This window comes from Phytophthora sojae, assembly GCF_000149755.1.
Source record: "Phytophthora sojae unplaced genomic scaffold PHYSOscaffold_4, whole genome shotgun sequence".
NCBI classification, from domain to species: Eukaryota; Oomycota; class Peronosporomycetes; order Peronosporales; family Peronosporaceae; genus Phytophthora; species Phytophthora sojae.
Genome location: NW_009258118.1, coordinates 207045 through 232979, shown reverse-complemented (window position 1 = coordinate 232979; position 25935 = coordinate 207045). Strand labels below are relative to the sequence as shown.

At 54.8% G+C, this 25935-nt stretch overlaps 12 protein-coding genes across 12 annotated transcripts; 3 read left to right on the top strand and 9 right to left on the bottom strand.

Moving 5' to 3' along the window:
- Nucleotides 1-2118: 2118 nt before the first annotated feature.
- PHYSODRAFT_504622 (hypothetical protein) lies at nt 2119-2727 on the bottom strand (the record flags this gene model as incomplete). The annotated part of the gene is made up of 1 exon (XM_009527274.1): nt 2119-2727. A coding segment is annotated over one exon (609 nt), but the record flags the coding sequence as incomplete, so codon positions are not given.
- A 535-nt stretch (nt 2728-3262) lies between these two features.
- Nucleotides 3263-3559, bottom strand: PHYSODRAFT_457488 (hypothetical protein; the record flags this gene model as incomplete). Its single annotated transcript, XM_009527273.1, has 1 exon — nt 3263-3559. A coding segment is annotated over one exon (297 nt), but the record flags the coding sequence as incomplete, so codon positions are not given.
- A 1489-nt stretch (nt 3560-5048) lies between these two features.
- Nucleotides 5049-6755, bottom strand: PHYSODRAFT_497925 (hypothetical protein; the record flags this gene model as incomplete). The annotated part of the gene is made up of 1 exon (XM_009527272.1): nt 5049-6755. A coding segment is annotated over one exon (1707 nt), but the record flags the coding sequence as incomplete, so codon positions are not given.
- PHYSODRAFT_501017 (hypothetical protein) lies at nt 6755-7159 on the bottom strand (the record flags this gene model as incomplete). The annotated part of the gene is made up of 1 exon (XM_009527271.1): nt 6755-7159. The coding sequence occupies one exon, from the start codon at nt 7157-7159 to the stop codon at nt 6755-6757; it is 405 nt and encodes a 134-aa protein (XP_009525566.1).
- Nucleotides 7160-7438: 279 nt separating this feature from the next.
- On the bottom strand, nt 7439-9442 carry PHYSODRAFT_330577 (hypothetical protein; the record flags this gene model as incomplete). The annotated part of the gene is made up of 2 exons (XM_009527270.1): nt 7439-9066; nt 9136-9442. 2 exons carry the CDS (start codon nt 9440-9442, stop codon nt 7439-7441), a joined length of 1935 nt encoding a protein of 644 aa, XP_009525565.1.
- Nucleotides 9443-9710: 268 nt separating this feature from the next.
- Nucleotides 9711-10908, bottom strand: PHYSODRAFT_330576 (hypothetical protein; the record flags this gene model as incomplete). Its single annotated transcript, XM_009527269.1, has 3 exons — nt 9711-9956; nt 10053-10148; nt 10195-10908. 3 exons carry the CDS (start codon nt 10906-10908, stop codon nt 9711-9713), a joined length of 1056 nt encoding a protein of 351 aa, XP_009525564.1.
- Nucleotides 10909-11199: 291 nt separating this feature from the next.
- On the top strand, nt 11200-11619 carry PHYSODRAFT_330575 (hypothetical protein; the record flags this gene model as incomplete). Its single annotated transcript, XM_009527268.1, has 1 exon — nt 11200-11619. One exon carries the CDS (start codon nt 11200-11202, stop codon nt 11617-11619), a length of 420 nt encoding a protein of 139 aa, XP_009525563.1.
- Nucleotides 11620-12665: 1046 nt separating this feature from the next.
- PHYSODRAFT_285789 (hypothetical protein) lies at nt 12666-17471 on the top strand. Its single transcript, XM_009527267.1, has one exon. The coding sequence runs from the start codon at nt 16239-16241 to the stop codon at nt 16947-16949; it is 711 nt and encodes a 236-aa protein (XP_009525562.1). The 5' UTR covers nt 12666-16238; the 3' UTR covers nt 16950-17471.
- Nucleotides 17472-17729: 258 nt separating this feature from the next.
- Nucleotides 17730-20044, bottom strand: PHYSODRAFT_543981 (hypothetical protein; the record flags this gene model as incomplete). The annotated part of the gene is made up of 1 exon (XM_009527266.1): nt 17730-20044. One exon carries the CDS (start codon nt 20042-20044, stop codon nt 17807-17809), a length of 2238 nt encoding a protein of 745 aa, XP_009525561.1. The 3' UTR covers nt 17730-17806.
- A 1937-nt stretch (nt 20045-21981) lies between these two features.
- PHYSODRAFT_504462 (hypothetical protein) lies at nt 21982-22167 on the bottom strand (the record flags this gene model as incomplete). Its single annotated transcript, XM_009527265.1, has 1 exon — nt 21982-22167. A coding segment is annotated over one exon (186 nt), but the record flags the coding sequence as incomplete, so codon positions are not given.
- Nucleotides 22168-22250: 83 nt separating this feature from the next.
- Nucleotides 22251-22520, bottom strand: PHYSODRAFT_441383 (hypothetical protein; the record flags this gene model as incomplete). Its single annotated transcript, XM_009527264.1, has 1 exon — nt 22251-22520. A coding segment is annotated over one exon (270 nt), but the record flags the coding sequence as incomplete, so codon positions are not given.
- A 1325-nt stretch (nt 22521-23845) lies between these two features.
- Nucleotides 23846-25534, top strand: PHYSODRAFT_262624 (hypothetical protein; the record flags this gene model as incomplete). The annotated part of the gene is made up of 3 exons (XM_009527263.1): nt 23846-24074; nt 24143-24335; nt 24361-25534. The coding sequence occupies 3 exons, from the start codon at nt 23846-23848 to the stop codon at nt 25532-25534; spliced, it is 1596 nt and encodes a 531-aa protein (XP_009525558.1).
- Between the last annotated feature and the right edge of the window lie 401 nt (nt 25535-25935).

Sequence of the window (25935 nt, the reverse complement as noted above, 5' to 3'; positions counted from 1 at the left end):
GACGACGACCCGAAGTGTCGGTGGCGACATCAACAGCTCCCTGAGATGATCAAGAAAGAGATGGAGTCAACAACGAGGATCCAAATGACAGTGAGGAGCAGCGGGAGCGACGAACGTACCGGTCCGGAGCACTGGAGAGCCCGAAGAGCAGCGGCAGCCGCGTCGGCGAATGCACGCGACGGAGGAGCCATGGAGTCGAAGAACTGAGGACGCCTAGATGCTCACCAGCGTGGGAGGCTCGCGTCGAGGCGGGGGCAGTTGTGGTATTGGAAAGTGGCAGTTTCCAATGCTGTTGACCCGCCAGCCTGACAATCAAGTTCAATCAAGGGGCGATCAAGGCAAGGCCAAGCGAGAGACGGAGATGGCTGCTTCTGATTGGATGATGACATTATCCTCGGTAGAGTGACAGGCAGTGGCCAAAGCCTCGTCGGGCCCTGATAGAACCCCGAACGAGGCTTCATGGTACCCACTTTTAGGTACAGATGCATTTAGTTACGTACTTCGGCCGCACTTATTAGTGTAGCCGCGGTCGTCATTTGATGTGTCCGGAATCGCCTTATTGCGATCGTTCACACTAGATATTTGTATAGGGACATAGGACTCATCATAGGATGGCCAGAACGAGGCCCCCAGGGCCTCAGAAAACTCAGTAATAAAAAGACAGTCTTCCCCCAAAGCCAACAAGGGTCAAGTCCGACTTCGGTAAGTGTAGCTAGCTTATTGTAGTGCCTGGACACGCTCGGCTGCGTGTGGATGCCTGTCGGGGAGCTTATCGTGCATTGACCAAGAGTTTCCATGACAGCGCCAAGAGTTGGCGTGGCCGGAGAGGCAGGAACGGTATTAGAGTATCGTTCGGTATATATTTGTGGGATTAGAGTATCCCTGAGTGTATTAGCCTACCTACCGAGGTTTTACCTTGGTCCCCCTGTTTAAGGCCTAACACGCCGGTACCCTTCCTTTCTGAGGGGCTGTAGTGGGGTTGCGCGAAAGCGCTACATAGTATCCTAGCCTAAGCTCGTGGCTAGTGGTACAGGTTTTTGGGTTGACCGAAGACAACCTAAGGTGCACAGAGGCGCTTGCAACCGACCCGGTGTAAGGGATCGTTCCTGGTCTTCAGGTTTTGATCCAATAAGCGTTTACCTTTGCGGGTTAGCGTGTTGTTGGTGTCTCTAATACCTTTTGGTAGAGGAGGATTTTAGTGGAATTACCACACCACATACGACTCCAACGCTACAGAGTAACTCTAACTGTACGGTTTCAACCCTAGAGCTATCGTTTCACCTTACGAACTAGTGTCGGCCTGAGTAGTACATATCCATATAGACGGATAGAAGTAAGGTACGGTGCCACTTGTGTGCCTAAATGTCATCCCGCTCACTGTTTTGCTCATAACTTTTTATTGGGCAATTAGTTTTGAGATGTAAACGCATATCTGAAGAGAGCGTAATCTCTTCTGTTAGCAGACCGTTTTACTGAGCTCTACAGTAAACGAGAGCTCAATTAGGAGTTGCTGACTATTTGCAAGCCCATTCACGGCAGGACCAGTTATCTGCCGCATTTTATCTGTGGTTTTGTAAGGGGGGCAAATCTCTTTTTGCTCTCATGACAGCACCGAAACGACCTGTACAAAATGATTTGCACTCATTTGAAATCGTATAAGGCAGGATATACAATATCACAATATGGTGCACAATATTATGTTATTTGTGTATAAACATAGTCCATTTTGTGCTCAGAGGCAGCGCTGCCATAGCTTAGTGGTAAAGTCCTCGGATCATAACCGAGAGGACGGTGGATTCCACCTGGCAGCATTAACTCAACCCGAACACTAGTGTGCTAACTGTCAATTAGAGCATTAGGGGGCTGTCACAGAACTGCGAAAGCGACCGACGGCTGCCACCGAGTGAACTGATTGACCGCCAGTATGCTAAGTACCATGAGTCGGGTTCCCCTTCTGATAACGGTTTGAGATCGTCAAATCTCAAAAACCGGACATCACAGCGGGCCCAGGCATACATAGGGATATCGTATCACTATAGAAAGTAGGAAATAAACAAAAAAATAATGAAGACAATGTGGTGGAAAATGCCCCAGCAAAAGCTTTTTTCTTTGGTTATACTAAACTACCGCCTCGCACACAACTTCCTCCTGCTGGTTTGCCTCACCGTGCTTCGAAGCAGACTGGAACTGCAGCTGCACAGGCTCCGGCACCGGAGACGGCGCCCTCTTCGTCTTCGTCGCCTTCGTTGCCATCGGATCCTTCTTCGTCTTGGCTGCCTTCTTCTTCACCGGTTGTGCCATCGCTTCCAGTGTTTCCTTGGTCAAATAACGACCGGCGACCGTTGCTGTCTTGCGCACCCGCTTCTTGGACGGCGATAGCACGAGCACATCCTTCTGCACATCCTCCTTGATCCGGAGCCACGCTGCCAGCTTCGTAGATGCGGGGGTCCCGTTGTGCCGGAAATTGTCGATGCACATGTCCATACGAGGGTTGGACGGAGGGAAAAGGCCGCACCCAGCAAACCCCGCTTTGACGTTCTCACCCATCTTGCATCCTACCCATGCTGCGCTTGCCATCCGAATGGCTTCCTCTTTGTCGACCGAATTGCGTCCAGACTCGCCAACGTAGATCTCGGTTAGGCGGCGTAGCTTCGCCTTGGACGACGAAAACACAGCGACATCCAGTGGTTGAAGCAGGTGGGTCGCGTTCGAAGGCAGCAACAACAGATGCACGCCAAGCCAAGCTGCCTCTAAGATGATCTCCACGGAGTAATGAGACGAACACCCATCCAGAATCAGGAGAAGAGGTCGCTGCACGTCCTTGGGCACGCTAGCCGAAAAAAAAGCGCAGCCACTCTAGAAAGAGAAATCCATTCATGAACCCGGAGCTCGAGGTGGTGACGGCAGCCCCGGGTATGGCGCAGCCATCGAGAACTTCGAGCTTGACTGTCAACCCCGGCAGCACGAAAAGCGGCGGCACCATGCACCCCGACGCGCTGCCACACGCGACCAGCGTGAGAGCGCAACGTCTTGGTGCCAAACGTTCTTGGAGCCTCAAACCGCCACGACACGCTTGGAGCCCTTGTTGGTCTGGAACGCTGTTTCGTCCATGTTGAACACGCGAGACGCGTCCAACCGATTCTCGACCACAGCCTTGATCAACGAGCTAAACAAAACTGCTCGAGATCGCTCTTGGTCACAGCGTTGCGGGCCTTGCATACCACCTGAGACGTTCGGGTTGCCAGCATCTGTCGCTCCATGAGCGGCGGTACCACCCGCCACCAACCGTTCGACCAGTGCCCATGGAGCTCATGGTGCCGGCTTTGAAGATGATCCCCTTGCGACTTGCGGGGTGACCGACCAGTTGGCGCCCGACAATCCACTCGACCAAGCATGCCTCCGCTGGTTGCGAGAGCAGCGGAGCCGGGCCATGACGAACAGGTGCGCGGAAGATGCCCATTTTCCCCTTCGCGACCCATTTGGTAAGGGTCCGATACGGAATTGGGGTGCTGTCGCTGACACTGCGGGCGCTGTCGCCGGTGAGGACGCGCTTCACTACAGAATTGAGGTCTTCGATCTCGTACGCGTGCATTGTCGAGGTGGTCGCTGCGGGGTTGGTGGGTGGTTTGTAGGCTTCAGGAAATAGGAGACTGAGCTCAAACTGGCGGGAAATGTGTCTTGGTCGTATACAGTTTGGCGGGTTTTACTGGCTGGTACATACTTTTTACCAATAGGGTTCTTTAAAAATATTTACGGCGTTCTAATTGGTTGAAGCTAAAGTGGCACGGAACTGGCAGATTGCACGCGACTGGCACCATACCTTAATAATATAGTCGGATATTTTTCTTGCAGTACAGACAACGACGATGAAATCCGCCCGCTATCTGAACACTTTCCTCAAGTATAACGCTAATCTTTAAGGATTTCGAGTGTATTTCCATTGGCCGATCAGGGTCTTGAGTATGCATAAAAGTGTAAAGTGTACACGATAAAGTCCATATATTACGTGGAAAGTGCGCGTTTTACACAAAATATACAGATCCGCTGATATGATTGGTTGATCGCATGAACGACATGGGCGGATTTCAAAGGTATGGCGGATTTCATCGTCGTTGTCTGGTACTAATGATAAAGACAGATTTGTCAGCGCTGAAGATGAAAAAAAAAACTAGTTCCTACATCAAATGTAAGCTGGGGACTGGGACATCACGCTCAACAACAGCACGGCAGGTGGCGCTCACGAACTGAGCTTTTGATGTCTATTTTCGTTATGAAGTAGACATTGGTGGCCCCCTAATATTGTGGGTTCTACTCAAAATTTCCGAACCGGCCGATTGCAATCGCCCGAGCCAAATCGCTCCCCAATCGCCCCGGCCACTTGGATTGTCTATTGGAGCTCGTTTAAGTACGATTTACATATGGCATTCTTGTTTGGAGCGGTTTCGATCTGTACTTGAATTTGTATTGGTCGATTTTCGAAATCGGCCCGATTTGGAAATTTTCAACGGAATTGACAATAGTGAAGCGCAAACTAGACTTCTTACGCTGATTAACTACACCAATTACAGTAAGGGCAATGCTTTATGTTTTATGTACCCAGGTGGCGACCCTTCGTATCGCGCACCATTTGATTGCAGCAATAGTGGTATTTTAGGTAGATGTACACTTCTTGCCAACTGCCAGTTGGCAAGTTGGCAACTGGATCCACAGTCTCCCACAAATATAGTTACAGTATCGAGTATCCCAAGAGAGTTTGACCGTCTTTTTTGCCTGTGCTCAAGGGCTTGCGGCAAAACTCCAAACTCGACTTGTTCGATGACCATCAGCAATGTCGGGCGTTCAGGCGGACTGCACGAGTCAGAACTTATCAAAGATAGCGATGGAACTGTTATCTGTACAATGCGGTGCGCCTTCTTCGGTAGACATTACAAAAACAATGAATACTTGGATCGACAATCAGTCTGAAGCTGTCATAGGCATATTTTTGTGTTGAATAGTGTATATCCTAGCTGAAACTACTTCTTGGCCACTCGCTAGTGGCCCATTTCCTACGAAACTCGCTGCGTCGAGAAGGAAGTCGCCAGTTCTGGGGATGCCGAAGCCACTTCAGCTGGCGTCGAGACAGTGATATTCTCCGGCAAGTCCTCGGTCTCTCTGCTCGCTGGTTTCTGGTGCTTGAGCTTGTACCATCGGTACGCAAAGAAGACTGCAATCGCCGACGCCACCACGAAGAGCACCAGGAACACGATGAAGACTATTTTGTATGTCGCATCTTCCTTGGTGGTTGTGGCCAACGTATTGCTGCTGTCAGAGCCAGCTAAACTAGAGCTTGAACTGATGACAAGAGCAGCCAGACTTTCATCGTATTCTCCGTCATACGCATCGTCCGTGCTCAGGAAGTAGTACTGATACGCAAGCGGCGGTGTCAGGCTAAGGCCGGGCATCTCGTCCACACAAGTCTTGTCCAGCGCATCCAAATCGCCGTCAACGCTCACATACGACACGAGGAGGTTCATACCGCACGTCTCGCTGTCCTCGTCGCTCTCGTCCAAAGGGGTCGTCCACACTGTACCGTGGGTAGCATACTCGAAGGTGACCAACTCCTTCTGTTCGCCGTCAAGAGCCTCTAGCAGATACTCGGCGTATTTGTGAGGGGTCTGTGGATCCAGTTTGCTGCTAAGCAACAAGACGCTGGCTTGGCTGGGGATCGCAGCGCTCTTGTTCCAGTATTCGTCGCGCTCGTATATAATCCCGTTCGCATCGTAGTTCCCGATGTTGAGATGGTCGCACACTGTTGAGCTTTCTTTTGAGAACGCGCAGTACTGCGGGATGTCCGTGTACGTCCCTCCGTTTGAGATTCGAGTACTGGTGAATCGAGACAGCATCTCGGAGATGGAGGGCTGCGGTCGCTCCCACATCTCGGAGAATACGATGAGGTAGTAGAGCAGCGTCGACTCGAAGGCGTTGTCCTCGTCTGGGTAGCCCTCGAACTTGTTCAAGAACGCGAAGAAGTGGGTCAACACGTCGACGTCCTGTGAAGCGCAGCGATCCAATCGGTACACAACGGGAGGGATCAACGTCCGCATCTTCGCGCTCTGAAGCAGCGACCCCAGCGCTCGTCGTAGAATGTAAGACGGTGGGCCGCTGTTCTGGTCGCTGTACGCGCTGGTGATCAACGCAGCACACGTGGACTTGGGATTGTTGTCAAAGTTTGTAATAAGAGTCTGAAGCGTGACTGGGAGCGTGTTCGTCTGGAATCGGCTATTGCAGTCGCTTTGAGTCGCGCAAAGCGCCAAGAACGCGTCCCCCACGTCGCCAAAGTCCGAATCCCAAGTTGAAAAGTACTCGAATTTGTCCGCAGATGCCCCCGAACTCGTGGCAACGCCGTCTAAAACATACCCAGTCACCTCCGGTGGGTCCAAGTGAATAACGCGCTCCACTAACGCAGTGCCATAACTCACACCATAGACGATAGTATTGGCACCGTTCGAGTAGCTGGAGATGAAAGTCGCAACGTCTGTCGCGGCGCTTGTGATGGAGAAGGAAGAGAGGTTGCCGTACTTCTTCTCCAGTGCCTGAGCACACGCTGGGACTTCTGACGATTTAATGGAGCTACCCCAAGGGGACCCCGTTGTAGTTGCTTGCGCTGCAACGCAATCCAATAGTGTACTGCGACCTGTACCTCGATGATCCATTGTATACACATTCACGGCTCCATCCAGACGCGCGTGGAGCTCCACCATAGCCGATTCCACTACAAAAAAATAAACGTTAGTTTATCTATTCGATAGCGGTAATTAATCCAAGACGGACAGCACTTACTTGCAGTGGATGAAGCTCCGGGGCCGCCTTGCATCAGCCAAACGTTGGTCGCCCTGTCGGGGTCGGTCAAAGCCGGCACGCGCTTCACGAAAATATCGACAGTCGAGTCGATAAAGTCTGCGGTCTCGCAGATTCCAGGGTAGCACAGCGGCGCGGTGTACACGGCGCATTCGGCATCCAGGTCGCCAGATCCCCCTTCGTCCGCGAAGGTGGACTCGGAGCAGGGGTACCAGCCGTTCAAATCGTTAGAAGACGAAGACGAAGATGAAGATGAAGTTGAGGCAGCCGACGCCTGCGCGAGCATCGACACCAGCGCGATCGCATGGTAGAGCTGCATCTCGACCAGAGAAGTGTGGTGTCGATTAGTCGAGCGTGTTGAGCGCGTCTAGCGCTTCTTTGGTACAGCACAGTCTCGACAGAATGTTTTCTGAACTGAGAGAGTGAGGACTGACAGGCGGCGGCGTCCGTTTTGCCGTGTTTGGGTTGATACGCGATGCTGCTAGCCATCTCTTAGTCTAAATGTGATGGAGTTGGTGCTCCTGAGATCATTATCCGGATACCTTCCAGCTTGATCCCAACGAATTATCGCTAGTGAAGTTCCCATTATTTCTTAGGTTTACTTGGCTAGCTCGACTGGAGACAGGATCTCTACGTGCCCCGGCAAGTCCTCGGTCGTCCTTTCGTCCGTCTTGCTATGCTTGAGCTTGTTCCAGCGGTAGACGAAGAAAGCAGCGAGCGCCAGCGCTAGCGCTAGCACAAAGAGGACGAGGAAGACGATAAAGACGGCCTTGTACTTGGAGCTCCCGTCTGATGCAGAGCTCGCACTGCCTGAGGTCGATCCGCTCGCACTCAGACTGGCGCTGTACACGCCGTCGTAGACGTCGTCCGTACTCAAATAGTAATGCTGGTACGTGAGCGGCACCGTGAGATTGAACGCGGGCATCTCCTCAACGCAAGACTTGTCCAGACCCGCCAAGTCGCCGTTGTTGGTCACGAACGACATGAGCAGCATCATGCCGCACGTCTCGCTCGAGTAGTCCCCGTCCACCATCGGGGTCGTCCACAGCGTCCCGTGCGTTGCATAGTTGAAGGTGATCAGCTCCTTCTGGTCGCCATCCAACGCCTCCAACAGATACTTGGCGTACTTGTGCGGCGTCTGCGGGTCCAGCTTGCTGCTGAGCAACAAGACGCTGGCCTGGCTGGGGATCACGGCGCTCTTGTTCCAGTACTCGTCCCGCTCGTAGATGATCCCGTTGGCGGAGTAGTTGCCGACTTCCAGTCCATTGCACGTAGTCGAGTTCTCCTTCGAGAAGGCGCAATAGTCCGGGATCTCCGTGTACGTCCCTCCGTTCGAGATGGTCGTGTTCGTGAACCGCGCCAGCATTTCCGACGCGGACGGCTCGGGCTTCTCCCACAACTCGGAGAAGACAATGAGGTAGTAGAGCAGCGTGGATTCAAACGCGTTCTCCTGGTCTGGGGCCGAGAGGTCCGAGTTCAAAGCGGCGAAGAAGTGCGTCAGAACGTCGATGTCCTCGGACGCGCAGCGATTCAGGCGGTAGACGACGGGAGGGATGAGCGTGCGCATACGCGAGCCCTGCAGCAGCGACCCCAGAGCCTCCCGCACCGTGTACGACGCTGGGTCAGAGCTGCCGCTGCTCACCAAGGCCGCACACGTCGAGTTGGGGTTGGAGTCGAAGTCGTTGATGAGGTTCTGCAGCGTTGTGGAGAGATCAGTCGATGCGAATCGGTCGTTGCACTCACTTTGCGTCTTGCAGAGCGCCATGAAGGCGTCCCCCACCTCCCCAAAGTCGGCGTCCCAGGTCGAAAAGTACTCGAAGGTTTTGTCACCAGACGCGCCCGAGCTCGTGGCGACGCCGTCCAACACGTACCCAGTCACCTCGGGGGGATCCAAGTGGATCACGCGCTCCACTAATGCAGTACCGTAGCTCACTCCGTACACGATGGTATCCGCTCCGTTCGAGTAGTTGGAGATGAAGGTCGCCATGTCCGAGGCGGCGCTTGTCATGGAGAAAGAGGAGAGGTTGCCGTACTTCTTCTCCAGAGCCTCAGCACAGGCGGGGACCTCCGTCACGTCGATGGAGCTGCCGTACGGGGAACCAGTAGTCGTGGCTTGAGCCGCCACGCAGTCGAGTAGAGTGCTTCGACCAGTGCCGCGGTGGTCCATGGTGTAGACGTTCACTGTGCCATTCAGACGAGCGTGGAGCTCCACCATCGCCGATTCCACTGCAAACACAGATAACAAAGGTTAGGGCAGTGTTCGATTCATGGCTACTTCAGCTACCGGCTATGTACTGGCAGTGGAGGAAGCGCCTGGGCCTCCTTGCATGATCCACACGTTGGTGGCAGTGTCCGAGTCGTTCAAAGCAACGACCCTCTTGACGAAGATATCCACGGTCGAGTCGATCCCTTCGGGGGTCTCGCAGACACCAGGGTAGCACAATGGGGCCGTGTAGACCGCGCACTCAGCGTCTTGGTCCCCAGAACCCCCTTCGTCCGAGAAAGTCGACTCCGAGCACGGATACCATCCGTTGAGTCCACTACTTGAGGACGAGGAGCTGGAGGAGGAAGAGGTAGCCGGCTGAGCGAGAACCGTCACCATCGGAATGAGATGAAGGAGCTTCATGGTACACCAATACTGGATCAAGGAAGCGCTTGCGCTCGACGCGATACTTTCTGAAATGAGCAAAGGTACTCGCAGAGGGCTCTCGGGGGCCAGGAGACCAGTAGTTGCCCTGCATGCGCGCTGTCCGAAGTGGGTACGGTGTGGTCCGGCTCAGTTCGTATACGAGATCGTCCCACGGTAGTCACGGCCTGAACCGCGGTCTCAGGTGCAACGCATTGTTAATCAGCAATGCTGATCAATGCTGTCACGAGCGGATGTAGAGCCCCGCGGAGATGGAGACGTTGGCGAAGGCCAGCATGGACATGAAGAAGGTCAGGAACGGGTCGTTCTGGTCGAAGCTGCCGAAGTCGACGCCCTGCAGGGCCTCGACGTTGCAGGCCACAAAGTCCACCGCCACCTCCACGCTCACCTGGAAGGCAAAGATGAGGAAGTAGTGCAGCTGCTGCACGGACTCGGACTTGGCGGACGCGGCTTTGGAGAGGAACTGGTACTGCGGGTGGTTTCAGAAGAAGAACATGATGGCGTACGAGCAGCCCATGGCCATGTACTCGGCGTACATGTCCGCGTAGATCTCGGCCGCGTGCACCACGAGGTGCCTCTGTCGTTGCGCCTCCGTCTCATCAGTCGCAGGGCGCGCTGGCGAGGTGGTTCGTCTCTTGACGACTGGCTCGACCGGCGTCTGCTGCGGAAGCAGACGGTGTCTGTGTTACGGTGGCTCGGCGCCGGACTTTGGCGATCGTGGGGGCGACGCGCTGCTTGAGGATTTGGTGGACTTGTCGATGGACCAGCATCGACTTGAACGCGCGCACTGAGATCTCCGCGAGCGCCAGCAGTGCCGACCCTAAGACGGAGATCGTCACGTCTTGTAGCCGCATCAACAGCATTCGCACCTGCGTGTCAACGAGAATCGTCGGGGTGGAGATCAGCGCGATCATCGCCCGTCGTGGCAGTGGTTCCTTGGTAGACAGCAAGTGGCGCTTGGCAGCTTCCTGCAGCGTGAGCTTGAGCGCGATGCTGCCGATAGCAAAGGCCAGTAGCTCTGTCTCCCGATCGATCGTGGCGAAGAGACTGATGGAGTGGACGTACACGATGGCGATCAAAGATGTCACAATCCCAGGGAGGGTCTGCAGGTAAATGGCAATGAACCGCCGCATCGACGACATCCGCGAGTATCGGCGTCGGTGCTGCGGCTGTGGCTTGTTGTTACCTTGCTGGCCCTGGTGTCCCGACTCCCTCAACTGTGTGCGCGTCAAGCCTCGAACAGTCTCCGCGTTGAAAATGCTGCGCGTGCAGTACTCGACGCTGACCAACACAAAGTTGCTCCAGAACGAGTTCATGTACATGGCCGGTTTGTACTTGCGCTTTGACTCTGGCAATTGTCTGATGAGCATGTAGCAGCCGACGATCTCCGCCGCCGGGGAAAATGCTAGATACGGGGCCATGTACCACAGCTGACAACTCCTTCTGCACCCTGTCGACACTAGCGCCTGTCCTCCGTGGCGTAAGGGTTGACTTCATCTGAGTTCCGTTCTGGGTTCGTTTGAACCCTTGCTTTGGGTACACACGGTGCCTTCAAGGCGCTACATGAGTAGTCTAGCTGTTAGGAGATGCCAGGAGTAACTTCATTCAATCAATCAGTTCTCAATTCGACTCACAGGACTCAAGCGGCTTGGCATTTTGAAACGTTTCAAAGAAGACCGACCAGGTTTACCCGTCGGCCAACCCAAACAACCATGAGCGGCTCCACCAACAAGGACGACAAGGAGCGCTACCTCACGTACTCAATCACAGTGCGTGCTGCGAACAAGGAGAAGGGCATCGAGGAGGAGGTCGTCACGAAGAAGATGGCCAAGTTCATTGACGGCGGCCCCAAGGACTTCCTCGAGTGGACCTACCACTTCAACCAGCTGGCGAAGCTGAAACACTGGAACGCGGAGGACAAGTTCCTCAACACGACCATCTTGCTCGAGGGCGATCTCCGCGAGGCATTTGAAGATGCGTCGATCACCGACGACGACGTGCGCATGGACGAGGAGTTCACTCGCGCACTGCGCAAGGCATCGGTTGTCGTGCTGCCGACGGACTACAGCGAGAAGCTCCAGGAGGAGCTGTGGGAGATCAAGAAGTCCCGCAATGAATCGCTGTCAGAGTAAGCAAGCGGTTCCGCGCCTTGGTGCGCATGGAGCACACGCTCGCGCTGCTGAACGAGAACTCGCCGATGTGCGAAGACGCGCTCTGTCGCCTCTACAAGCGCGGCCTCCCGTACGAGTGGCAGAACAAGTACGATGCGAGCGGCCAGATCTGTACTACCGTGGCCGCCCTCGTGCCATTTTTCGAGCGCATTGAGCAGGGCGAACAGCGACTGCACCGTACCAGCGGACAGGATAAGCGTAACTACGCCAACGAGAATCCACGAGGTCACAGCCGTCGAAGCAACGGCAACCGTAACGGCAGCAATCGCAATAACAGCAGCAACAGCAACAACAATCGGCAACAGTCCAGAGGAGGAAACCGTGGTCGCGGCAACGGCCACAACACCGGCAACAAGTCGGCGAGTAACAAGTAGTGTAGCTTTCACCGGACGAACACGCACAACACCCAGGACTGCCGCGCTCTTCGCCACGATAATCAGCAGGAGGAACACCAACAACTGGACGAGAGACGCGGGCCTAGGAGTGATCAACGCGGACAGCGTGGCCAGCAACAAACGCGCGTCGAACAGCGCCAGCGCGCCGGAAGCTCCAGCGATGAGGAGTATCTTTTCGTGGGTCTGCACGCGTCGCCGGCCAGCTCGCCTCCCCCAATGCGCGTCATGATCAAGCTCGAGGCAGGAAAGGACCGCTACCAAGCCTTGATGGACAGTGGGTGCTCGCGCAGCATTATCAGCTCAGCTCTCATGCGCACGCTGCAGTCACACGAGGCCCGGCTGGAGAACTCTACAACTTCATTTAAATTGGTCAAGGGGCAAACGCAAAGTGAAGGCGCCATGGTTGTGCGCTTTCGGATCCCGCAACTTAAACGCGACTCGGTCATTGTCCACCAATTCGAGGTATTATCTTCACTTCCGGACGATATGACGATTGGGCGCGACTTAATGACGGCACTCGGCTTAGTGATCGACTTCAGGAAGGGCATCGTCCAATGGGACGGTAGCGAGCTCGCCGTCCACACCACTGGCAAGAAGCTCGACCTAGCTACCGGCCCTGACTCCGACTTGACTGTGGAAGAAGCTTTGGAATACTTTGCAGGTGAAGCAGCAGCCGCCACGCCTTTGGATTTGATGCCTCTGCACTTAGAGGCAGCTCTTCAGCACTGCTACCTGAAATTGCTGGAAGAGTATGTGGACTTGTACAGCGGGCGACTCGGCCGCATCCGCTTGAACGACTACATCCTCCCGTTGCGAGCGGACTACACACCAGAGCACGCGCGACCATACAGCGTCCCCCGCAGCCAAGAAGATGCGGCCCGCCGCGAGATGCAGCGGCTACTTGAGCTCGATGTGATCGAGCAGATCTACGGCCCGGAGTCTTCTGCGCCAGCTTTCTTTCTCGTGAAACCTGACGGATCTCTTCGCTTATTAGTCGACTTCCGCCAGTTGAACAAGTACCTGCGCAGATCTCCGTATTACGTACCGAAAATCCGCGAAATACTGCTGAGACTGGGCAACGCCAAGTGCATGAGCACTCTGGATGCGAACATGGGCTACTTCGCGAGGCGGCTGGCGAGGCAAAGTCGCCCAGCCACGGCATTCTGCCTGCCGTTTGGCAAATTTCAGTTCAAGAGGCTCCCGATGGGCATTTCGACAGCCCCAGACGAGTATCAAGCCTGCATGGAACGATCGTGTTCGAGCGCCTGCAGCAATACGATGTGACCCTCAACGCAAAGAAGTGTCACATTCTTCGCGATCGGGTTGACTACCTGGGCTTCACCCTAGCAGCGGACGGCATCCAGCCCCAGACGAAGAAGGTACAAGCCATCCAGCAGATCGCCGAACCCCGCAACAAGAAGGAGTTGCGTCGCTTCCTGGGTATGATCGCGTACTACAGAGAAACGGTCCCGAACAAGTCGGCGTTGACAGCCCGACTCAACCGCCTGACGTCAAAGAATGTCCCGTTCACCTGGACGCCAGAGGATGCTGCAGCCTTTCTAGAGATCAAGACGGCGCTGGCTCGCAATATATGGCTAGCATTTCCTGATTACAGCCGTCCTTTTCACGTGTTCGCGGACGCGAGCGGCCAGCAGATTAGGTGTCATCCTCCAGGGCAAGCGGATCATCGCGTGCTTCTCTCGCTCAATGACAGACACACAGCGGAAGTATTCCACGATGGAGTGGGAGTTGCTCTCCGTTGTGGAAATACTAAAAGAATATCGCACAATGTTGCTGGGATTTCCTGTGGTGGTGCATACGGATCACAAGAACCTCCTGTTTCCACGCGAAAACCCTCTGCGAGTCAAGCGTTGGAAGCTGATCCTCGAAGAGTATCGCTTGCAGGTTGAGTACGTTCCAGGCAAGCAAAACGTGGGTGCTGACGCGTTCTCCCGACTCCGCTACGACTTCGTGAAGCAGATCGCCGAAGAGGAACTTTTCGTAGTTGAAGAAGAAGAAGTAGCAATTGATGGCGTCGTCATGACGAAGCACCAGCTTCAAGATGCTACCTGCAAGAAAGTGATTGCACGACTGGAGAAAAATGAAGCGGATCCTGATTATTCACTTCGTCCTGCGCTGGGCGTCGTGCTACTTCACCATCGGAAACGTGTCGTAGTGCCGGAGACGCTGCGTCGTAGTATCGTGGAGCTCTACCGCTGAAAAGCAGTATCAGTCGATGAGCACATTCTGGTGGCCTGGTATGCAGACAGCGGTGGAGAAGTACGTCAAAGATTGCGTGGACTGCAAAAAGGCAAAGCTGCACGGTGGGAAGCAACAGTATGGACACCTGCCACCAACTCCTGCATCCAACACCGATCGCCCATTCGACGTCGTTCACGCGGATTTGGTGGGGCCATTTACTGGGGGCTTCTACTGCTTGACGGTGATTGAACAGCAATTTCGCTGGTTAGAGGTCCTGATGCAGCGCGACAAGACCTCGGCAACTACGGCTTTGAGCTTTGAGCGCGTGTGGCTCTGCCGTTATCCTCGCCCAAAACTGGTCGTGCATGACCAAGGACCTGAATTCACGGGAGACGAGTTCCAGCTGCTATTGACCTCGATGGCGATCAAGGACAAACCGATCACCGCAAAGAACCCGCAGGCCAACGCGATCTGCGAGCGCGTGCACTTGGAAATTATGAACATCATTCGCGTACGCCCGGACCTGCATGATCAGCTGGAAGTCGCCCTCGACTATGCTGCCTACGCCATAAGGGCCAGCTATCACTCCGTACTTCGAGCTTCCCCCGCTCAATTGATGTTTGGCGAGGACATGATCACGCGCGAGTTGCATTTCGCCAACTGGAACTTCCTCTCAAAGCAGCGATTCATGGCCATCATGCAGGACAACGATCGTGAAAATATGCGGCGACTGCAGCACTTCTATCGTGTAGGTGACAACGTCATGCTCCGTGTCCCTGCTCGTGAAAGGAAGAAAACCGACCCAGTCGCCAAGGGCCCGTTCGTCGTGAAGGCCGTCTACGACAACGGCAATGTGCTCCTCGACACTGGATCAAGCGAGTACCGAGTCAACATCAGGCGAATCTTCCCGTGTTGATTTAACAGCACTGACATCCTGGCATGAGGGAGAATGACAACTCCTTCTGCACCCTGTCGACACTAGCGCCTGTCCTCCCTGGCGTAAGGGTTGACTTCATCTGAGTTTCGTTCTGGGTTCGTTTGAACCCTTGCTTTGGGTACACACGGTGCCTTCAAGGCGCTACATGAGTAGTCTAGCTGCTAGGAGATGCCAGGAGTAACTTCATTCAATCAATCAGTTCTCAATTCGACTCACAGGACTCAAGCAGCTTGGCACAGCTGCTTGAGGCTGGACTGCAGCAGCGTCAGCGTTCGCGACGTAGGCTCCGTCGGCTCAGGCATTTTGCGTCTGGAACGGGCGACGAACTTCTCGGGCGTCAACCGGAGCGCATACATGACCACCATTGTGGCCGAGAACACGCCGTGGAACCAGACGCCGTTGGTGGTGACGTACGAGGCGTAGGACTGCTCGGCTGGCGGCTTCCCGGACGCGACGTTGCCCAGAGTGTAGACGAACCCGGACAGCCAGCCCACGAGGATGCTCAAGCCTGCGTTGCGCAGCACTCGGATGAGCGTCAAGCCCGCGGTGCAGCCATGTTGGCGCTGACGGTCAGAGAGCAATACCGACGACATGGAGCGGCTCAGCGAGAGCGTCTTCGTCAACATTGAGCTGATGAACTGGAGACTGCAGACTGCGCACTGGGTCAGGTGACGAAATGGACGCAGGTCAATGGGCAATGTCAAGTTTAACGGATGCCAAAGCTGAAGCTGTCTGGACGGAGAGATTAGATCACACCGCAACGCATCGCAATTCGCCGCAACTTGACCCCCCAATAGACTGTGGGGCAAATAAGCCAAGTACCTAAAAAAGCATCAGCAAGTTGAAGTAAAACCTCCATAAATGAATATTCGACTAAGCCCTCGGAAACGTATATATCAGATAATCTCAACCCGCCTCACTATTGGCCAAAAGTCTGCTCTAAACGCGACACCATTGGACAACGCGCTTAACCTCCAAAAATATCCATCTGAAAAAAGTAGCCATCTCCACCCAAGTCATTTGTAATTCGAGCATCAAATCGATCAATGCGACCGTCCCGCAAGCTGCTGCGCGTGCTGACGCTGCTGAGCTTCGGCTGCGGCGTGGCGCTGCTGGGCCTGGCGCTGCACCTGGTGCTGGCCACGAGCTTCGGCGCCAGCGCGGCGGCGCTCGCGGCGCTGGGCGGCTGCGTGGTGCTGCTCTCGGCGCTGGGCTTCGTCGGCGCCGGGCGCGACAAGAGCCGCCTGCTGCTCGTCTACTTCTTCGTGGACTTCCTGCTGGTCACGGGGCTCTTCGTGGCCTGCTACGCCGCCTTCTTCCTGCAGGACGCGCTCGAGTCGTGGGTCAAGCACCACTGGACGGCGCGCGTGCTGGCGGCGCTCCGGGCCGAGGCCTGCTGCGCCTCGTACAGCGACGCGGTGCAGTACCTGGAGCACCGCGTGGCCGTGGTGGGCGCCGTGGGCGTCACGTGCATGCTGCTGGTGCTCGCCTCCATGTACTGCGTCGTGCGCATCGTCACGGTGCCGATTGTCATGCGCAGCATGTTGTCGGTCACGAACGCCGCCTTCTCGCTGCTGGGCACGGGGCTCTTCATCTTCGGGCTCTCGGTCAAGGTGCACGACGAGATGACGTCCGGCCAGCGGTGGATCGGTACGTGCTGGCAACGGTATTGGTGTAGGGAGTTTAGGGTGCTGATTGAAAGTGTGGGGTACTGTTTGTATGTGCAGCGATCATCTTCATCGTTGTCGGCACGCTGATGGTCGCGCTGTCGGTGCTGGGCATCATCGGATCAAGAGCCAAGAGCCGGTCGCTGCTCCTCATTGTACGTCGAGAGCTGGTGGCAGGTTGAGGGTGAATTGGTGCTGACGTTGAAGTTGTTGGGTTTGTTTCGGGCAGTACATCATCGGTCTCGGCGGCTGCCTCGTTGCACTCCTGGTGTGCTCAGTGAGCGCCTTCTCGTTCTCGGACCACCTGGCGTCGACGTACAATTCGCACACGAGCTCTACGTTGGCCTGTGATATCGGCCTCACAGGCTGCACCAACTGCACCGACGTAACTTCTGAGATGATCCCGTGCGAGGGCGTCATGCAGACCTCCGACAACCTCTGGGTGTCGTGCAATGCCACTTCGTCCAGCGGTTCGAACGCCACATCAGACAGCGGCTGCATTGAAGACATGACGCTGCTGAACGCCGAAGCCGACCAGGGCTACGAACAAAACGACGTACGTTGCGGTATCCATCACGTAGTTGGCATGTCAAAATGACTAACCTTTGTTTCGTGTTGCTGTGTGCTTCGTTCAGATTGCAAGCTGCGGCAAGTGCCCCGAGTGGTCAGCGGCAGACGTGCAGGCGTATCTGCGCAGCACTCTGCACCTCCTGGGGTTATTCGCCGTCGTAGTCGTCCTCTATATGATCGTGGGCTTCGCTGGCGCGTTGGTCCTACGACGAAGTCTGGCAGGATACCAGACAGACTCCATCTAGCTTCAGAGCTCCCATCTTCGACAGGGGCAAGCAGCAATCAGTATGAAACCAATTCAAAATTAATCATCTCGTTACCTCACGCTTCTTTGGCCTTTGATCTTTGCGTACATGCTTGGCCTACAGTGTCCTGGTCTACTTTTCGAGCTGCGCGAGCTGGTCCTTCAACTGCTGGTTCACCTCGTCCGCAGAGTCACGAGCTGCAAACGCGACCTGCGCCGCGTACCTTGCTGCCTCCTCACTGTCGCGCGCGAGCTGCACGGACTGCTCGAGGGTCTGTACTTCTTCACGGAGGCTCGCCAAGTCGGACTTCAGACTCTCGTTCTGCGTGGACAGCTCCTCCACCTGGCTCTTTGCCTCCTTTGCCTCCTTCACAGCCGATGCTGCGTCGCTGGCGTCCTTCTGCGACTTGGCCAGCTCGGCACGGGCCTCGGCAGCCTCCGCGGCGAGCGACTCCTGCTTCTTCTCTGCTGACTGAATCTTCTCGTGTGCACTGGCCTGCTCCTCCGCAAGCTGTGCCTTCAGCTGCTCGAGCTCCTGCTTGAGCGCCTCCAGCTCTGTGTCCTTTGTTGAAACGGCAGTTTCAGCGACTTCCAGCTTCTGAGCAAGAGCCTCGTTCTCCGCGGCGAGACGCTCGTTCTCCTGGACAAGCTCCGGTGAGGGTGTAGCGGCTTCTACGACAGCAGCAGCCTCCACTTCCAACTTCTCCGGGGTTTCGTCCTCAGGAGCCTCCTCGATCTCCTCGTCCGAGGCCACTTCCTTGGATACTTCCACCTGAGTCTCCTCCACCACCTCGTCGTGCACCTCAGGGGCGGCTTCTGCAACTTCCTCGACCGCCTGTTCCTGCACTTCCTCGCTCTCAGCTGCGACTACTTCCTTCTCCACGGGAGCCTCTTCCTCTTTCTCAACAGGGGCGACTTCCTCCTCCACGGCCGGGGTCTCCTCTTCCGTCGAAACGGCCTCCTCCGCTTCCACTGCAACGAAGTCATCGTCGTCTTCCTCCGGAGCTTCAACCTCCACCTTCGGCGGGTCGACGCTAGCCGGCTCAACGGCCTGCAGGAAGGCGAACAGCTTGGAGCTTGAGGGCGGCTTCTCCAGCGGCTCATGCACGGCTTCGACCTCGGGCGTGGCGCTCTCTTCAGCAGGGACCTCCTCCTCAATGGGCGTGTGCTCGGCTTCCTCCTCCGCCTGGTTGTCCTCAATCGCAGGCTCCTCGTCATCCTCGGGCGTGGCCTCCACGGCCGGCTCCGGCGCCTTCTTGTCCTGAGACGGCGCACTCGACGCGGGTCCCACCGACGACGACGGCTCAACGCTGCTCAAGAACGCCGACAGCTTCGACATGGACTTGGGGGCAGCAGGAGCCGGTGCCGAGAAGGCCGAGGGGATGCTCACTCTATTGTGCGGGGAGGCAGGCGGCGACGAAGTCGGCGTGTTGTGGCCCTGCTCTCCAGCCGACGGGGTAATGGGCGTGGGCGTGGACTGCGGGGCCGACGCGTTGGACGACGTGGAGACGCTGCGCGAGAAGGCCGAGAGCTTGCTGGACCACGAGCGGGAGCGCGCCTCGTTGCCCTCCTCCTTGGCCGTGGAGGCCGTGGACGACGGGTTGCTCAGCACGCTGCTGCGGGGAGTGGCATTGTTGTTGCCGTTGCTGCTGCTCTTGCTGAAGATGGACGGGATGCGCAGCCTCGACTTGTTGTTGTTGTCCTCGTCCGCCGGCACGGGGTCCTCCAGGTCGGGCCTCGGGGACGGGTTGCTGCTGGCCACACTGGACGTGAGGGACGCGCGGTGGCCCGACATGGGCGGCTTGGGCTGCGAGGCCTTGGTGGCCACCACAGGTGCCGACGGGAACTTGTTGAGGAAGGAGCTGAGGCGGTTGGCGTTGTTGGCGCCGCTGCCGCTGCCCGTGCTCGTGGTGCTGCTCGTGGACGCGCGGCCGGCCGCGTTGTTATTGCTGTCGCCGTCGAAGTAGTACTGCGACAGCGGGTTGGAGGCGCGCAGCCCGGGGCGCGTCTTGTTGCGCAGCGCCACGATGGTCTCGGACACGGCCGTCTCGTTCACCTCGTCCAGCAGCTGCACCGTGGTGAAGACCTGGTGCTCCTCCAGCAGCGCGCGCGTGCGGCACCACTTGATGAAGAACTGCACGCGCTCGAGCGCGTGGAACTTGCTCAGCTGCTTGAGCGAGCGCTGCAGCTTCTTGGGCAGCTCGTTCTCCTCGCCCTCCAGCACGGCGTTGGTCAGCAGGCACAGCGCGCGGCCGTCCGTCACGAACTCGCACAGCGACTTGGTCTCCACCAGCGGCGGGCTCAGCTCCTTGAGGTCGCCGTGCGCCTCCAGCTCGTCGCGGATCCACTGGATGCACGCGACCGACGCCATGGCTGCAGAAGAGGGAGAAGGGGGAAGGGGGAAGGGGGGGGGGTCCTGTGGGGGGGGTGTAGAGGGGAGGTAGGGCGTTCTACAGCAGCAGACTGCTGTGCGCTGCTTGAGCCTCGACTGGCGCGTTCCGTACTGTGCTTCAGGCGCCTAGGAGGGGGGAGAGGCCTCGCGTGTCTCCTTTTCGCGTTGTGTTGAAAGAGTGCTGAGTTTCACTTGTGTAATACCGATCACGTACCGGTTCCCTTTCGTTTTCGACTAAGTACTCACGCTGATACTACTTGCGGTTTCGAGTCGGAAGGAGCGTGTTTTGTATAGGTGGCTGTGTCCATCTGCTCTATGCCAGTCCCTGCAAACAAACGACGCAGGGTGGACGGCCATTTTTTCAGCGGCACAAGAACAGGTGCACGCTATGCCGTTGCTGCTGGCGAAGCTGACAGCTCGGCGACAGGCTGGCGGACAGACATGCGAGGCGCCAGTTGCTAATGCTTCGAGCGGCCAACGGCGTGAGACGCGAGGCGACCACAGCCTAGTAGTACCGACCATTACCGGTATTTAATCGTAGGTTTGCTAAGAAAGTGACGCTTTCATATCATATGAAAGCGTCATACTCATGCTAAGTGGTGACGACGGACTATCGTCCCGAAACTGCAACGCCTCACCCGTCATCTGCCTCTCGTGGACAGCACTTCTTGGTTAGTTGTACATACCTCATCCACGCAGCACGACAACCGTCGCTCAGGAAAGTTTGCCACGTACTGCACTCCACTCCGTGAGCTTGTCACGATATCTGTACATGTATCTGTAAACATGTGTATATGCCCAGTAGCAGGATTTCTGGGGAAGACCACGCCCGCCAATGTTGCCATTTCAGGTAATGGGCCTCATTACTGCCACATAAACCCAGTTCATATCTGGAAAATGCAAGACGGAATATCTGCATTGCTTATCGTATGGCGAGGATTGGTATCTGTTGAACTACATGTTCTGTAGATTCTATTCAAGCCTCTAAACCCCTCGTAACCATGCGGTTCTAGCTTTTTTGGTGTTGTCACTGTACCTCTAGTAGTACCTACATGTACGTCGATCGTTTCCCCAGGTTTGTAAAGAAACTCACTGGGACGAGTTCAGACTTTCGTTGAAGGCACCGTCGTACATGTCGTCGGCACTAAAGTAGTAGGCCCGGTAGGCCATCGAGGCCGTCAGGTTGAACGCCGGCATTTCGGCCATGCACGACTTGTCCCGCCCCTTCAGGTCGCCCTTGTTCCTGGCGTACGAAGTAAGTATCTTCATGGCGCAAGTTGGACCCCACGATACTCGATCATTCCATGAGTAAGGTGCTCGACCAGTTTACCGCAATGTTTTACTTTTTCCGCGGAAAAATGGTCATAACTTTTTTTCTAGACATCCTCTCAGAAATTTAAAAATATGCCGCAAATCTACAGAAACTCGTCTACAACAAGGTGATCTTGTCGTGGTTCTAGTGTTTTGTAAGCGAGCTACCTGCATCAAGGAAAAACCAGGATGCTTTGACGAGCGCCGGCCAGTTTAGCGCAGCGAAACATATTGGGGTTTGTATGACGAAGCATCCCCCTTGGCCCTTGTGGTGAAAAAAGTACGCACTTTGGTGAAGAGCGTACAGACTTTGTCTCTTCCTGTAACACATTACGCGTTTTCTGCAATGGGGATGCTTCGTCATACAAACCCCAATATGTTTCGCTGCGCTAAACTGGCCGGCGCTCGTCAAAGCATCCTGGTTTTTCCTTGATGCAGGTAGCTCGCTTACAAAACACTAGAACCACGACAAGATCACCTTGTTGTAGACGAGTTTCTGTAGATTTGCGGCATATTTTTAAATTTCTGAGAGGATGTCTAGAAAAAAAGTTATGACCATTTTTCCGCGGAAAAAGTAAAACATTGCGGTAAACTGGTCGAGCACCTTACTTGTTCTGGAGGTCTTGGGCACAGGCAGGAACTTCCGACGGGTCGAACTCGATGCCATCCGGAGACCTGGTGGTCGTAGCTTCCGCCGCGACGCAGTCCAAGAACGTGCTACGACCCGTACCGCGGTGGTCCATCGTGTAGATATTGGCTGTCCCATTCAGCTGGTAGAGCAAACTCAACAGCGGATTTTCCACTGGAAACGGTGAACACAACCAAGTTAATAAAACTAAAATGGAATTTTTTTTTTGAGTGAGTACGTACTGACAGAGGAGGAGTATCCGGGACCACCTTGCAGGAGCCAGACGTTCGTAGTGGTCTTGGGATCACCGTTCGTTGCCGGCATGCGCTTCACGAAGACGTCGATCGTCGGGTCGGCGAACTCTGGCGTCTCACAGATTCCAGGGTAGCACAGCGGTGCATTGAAGGTGGCACACTCGGATTCCTCTTCGTTTGGGCTTCCTTCGTCGGAGAAGGTGTAGTCATAGCAGTTATACCAGCCATTCAGTCGCGTCTTGACGATAGTGTTGGACGCCGAGGTATGGACGCCAGCACAAATACTTAAGTAGCTAGTAGTGGCGCATTGGCAGGGAGCTGGCAAATTCGAAAATGGTTGGGACTCGAGGCAACCGGGTTTGTTGATTGGCATCATGGTACTTGAAGTATTTGAAGTCTTCATTTTACCCGTACTATCGCAGTTGATTGGACTTCCGTTGCCAACGAGCTCCTTGGCACAGCGTTGAATTGTGCTTGAACTGTCTTGTCAGCTCAGCGTTACGTTGTTCACTATGGACTTCGTGAAGGCTCCGTATTTGATGACAGGGGTATGTATTACTACCCCTCCCTGGTCGATTACGCGTTGGTACAATGTAGACATAAGAAAGAAAACGGAAAAACCGCATGATCTCTGCGTACAGTATTCTCTCATTTCGTACATATCTACATGTACTGCAGACCAATCCGATATACCCGTCTCGGTCGCGCAGCCGAGTGTTGTTTTGAAGAAAAGTTGATGAATTACTGTCATAGTTTGTGCATTTTTTTTCATTCGCTATTTTGTGGTACTTGGGTGAAGTATATACAACGCAACATGGCTAGAGAAGTACAATGTGTCTCGGTTATAAAACATTTTGATTTTTTTTACTGAGCTGCGGTAGCAGTACTTATTCTAAAGCCGTGAACGCCATAGAACCAGCTATTTTTTTAAAAAATAGCTGGTGTTTTTAAAAACGGTTTACAGACTGTAGTACAAACGTATTCACGATGGCTTGTGGATACGAATGGGAGCATACATAGGAATTATGGTGCATGCAAGGGGTTTCCCCCGGTGTTTTTTTATCGACGGTAAGAAAATCTTTTTTATCTTTACTTGTACATGTGCTACCCAAACAGAGCATGAACGGGTGTATTACGAGTCGTGTCTATTAACGCGTAATCGATCAGGGAGGGGCAGTAATACATATCCTGTCACCACTAGATATTTTCGTAATAATACAAGCACGAAGCCCATCGTGAATTTTGCTCATCTCATCGTGATTCAAGGAACAGTATCATCGCAAACAACGTGACGCTTTAGTACTGTAGCAGTTCAGGCATCGCTCAACGCTGTGTCAGAGCCTCACTGTCCAACCAACTGCGACAACGAGATTAAAGTGATGGCACCAGAGCGAATCCTCCTTCAAACACTTCAAGTACCATGGTGCCAATCAACCAAACCCGGTTGCCTCGAGTCCCAACCATTTTCGAATTTGCCAGCTCTCTGCCAATGCGCCACTACTAGCTACTTAAGTATTTGTGCTGGCGTCCATGCCTCGGCGTCCAACACTATCGTCAAGACGCGACTGAATGGCTGGTATAACTGCTATGACTACACCTTCTCCGACGAAGGAAGCCCAAACGAAGAGGAATCCGAGTGTGCCACCTTCAATGCACTGCTGTGCTACCCTGGAATCTGTGAGACGCCAGTCTCGAGAGTTCGCCGACCCGACGATCGACGTCTTCGTGAAGCGCATGCCGGCAACGAACGGTGGTCCCAAGACCACTACGAACGTCTGGCTCCTGCAAGGTGGTCCCGGATACTCCTCCTCTGTCAGTACGTACTCACTCAAAAAAAAAATTCCATTTTAGTTTTATTAACTTGGTTGTGTTCACCGTTTCCAGTGGAAAATCCGCTGTTGAGTTTGCTCTACCAGCTGAATGGGACAGCCAATATCTACACGATGGACCACCGCGGTACGGGTCGTAGCACGTTCTTGGACTGCGTCGCGGCGGAAGCTACGACCACCGGATCTCCGAATGGCAAGGAGATCGACCCGTCAGAAGTTGCTTCTTGTGCCCAAGACCTTCAAGATAAGTACGGCGATCTCTCCTCGCACCAGTGCAGCCACTGATGTGGTGACCTTCATCTCGCAGTACACGAATGGAGCCAATACGATTGTGTATGGCGCCAGCTACGAAACAATGCTGGTGGAACGCTTGATGCATCTGAATCCTCCGACGGTGACGGGGTACGTTCTGGACGGCGTTGCGACGGCGTCGGGGGCGCCACCCGGCAAGTTTGAGTACATGTCGATGTGGGAAACGGACTATGGTGAAGTGGGCGACCGGTTCTTGGAGTTGTGCTCTGAAGACACTATCTGCAGCAGCCACTTCAAGCAACCACAGACGCTGCCTACAGCTCTTCCAGAGTTGCTCGCAGACTTCGACAAGGACCCAAACTCGACTTGCGCAACCGTCATGGACAACGTGAAAACTCTGGGAGACGATGCTCTGCCCTCCTTTACGCTGAGAGATATGCTCGGTGAAATGTTGATGGATGCGGATCTGCGGAAACTCATCCCACCGGTCGTGTACCGATCCCAGCGCTGCAACGAACAAGACGTCGACGTCCTGACCTACTTCACGAAACGTTTCATGGAGTACGTCACCGCCACTACGCAGAGTGCCGCATACTACTCGCCATTGCTCTATTATCTCATCGTATTCTCGGAAATGTGGGAAACTCCGACGCCTACGCTGTCCGAGATGGGAAAAAGATTCACCGACAAAAATGTCACCTCTGGATTGTACGCATTCGACCTTCTCTACTGCGCTTTCTCTAAAGAAGACTCAGATGAACTCCACTACGGCAACTATTCTGCCAATGGGATCATCTACGAACGTGACGAGTACTGGAACAAGAGCGCCAAGATCCCCAGTCAGGCCAGCGTGCTGCTCCTGAGTAGCAAGTTGGACCCGCAGACGCCTCACAAATACTTGCTGGAAGCGCTGGATGGGGACAGAAAGGAGCTGGTTACGTTCAACACTTCCATCCACGGAGCGCTTGTGTGGACCCAGCTTGATCCAGAGGATGTTTGGTCCCCAACTTGCGGTGGGAAGATACTTGCTTCGTTTGTCAAGAACGAGGGCGATATGGAAGGCCTGGACAAGTCGTGCGTGGACGAAATGCCTGCGTTCAACCCGACAGCTTCAGTCGACACCGAGACGTACTACTTCAGTACTGACGATGTGTATGACGGTGCCTTGAACTCGAGTCTGAGCTCTTCGCAGTGACTTGCTTAGAATCATCGACACGGTGGATACGGGATGTATTGTCATCGTTATCCACCGGTAGTTACTACTTCTACATGCGCGTCGAAAACGCGGGAGACACCCAAGCACGGTAGAAACGCACAATCTGGAGTATGCAGTAGTTTGAGATTGAATCAAATGAAAAAGATCGCCATTTTGCTCACATGACAAGATAATTCACCATGCATCTTGTAAGCTTAGTGGGTCGGATGAAGATGCTGGTAACAAATAGTGCCGACAGCAAACTATGCAAACACGACAATCTTCGTAATTCTTCGTAATTTACCGTAAGAAATGCTCTCCGTGTACTGGAACCTGGCCACATTTCCCTACCTATATGATGTGGCCCACCTCAAACCCGCCAACGGCCCGCCGCCCGGCCC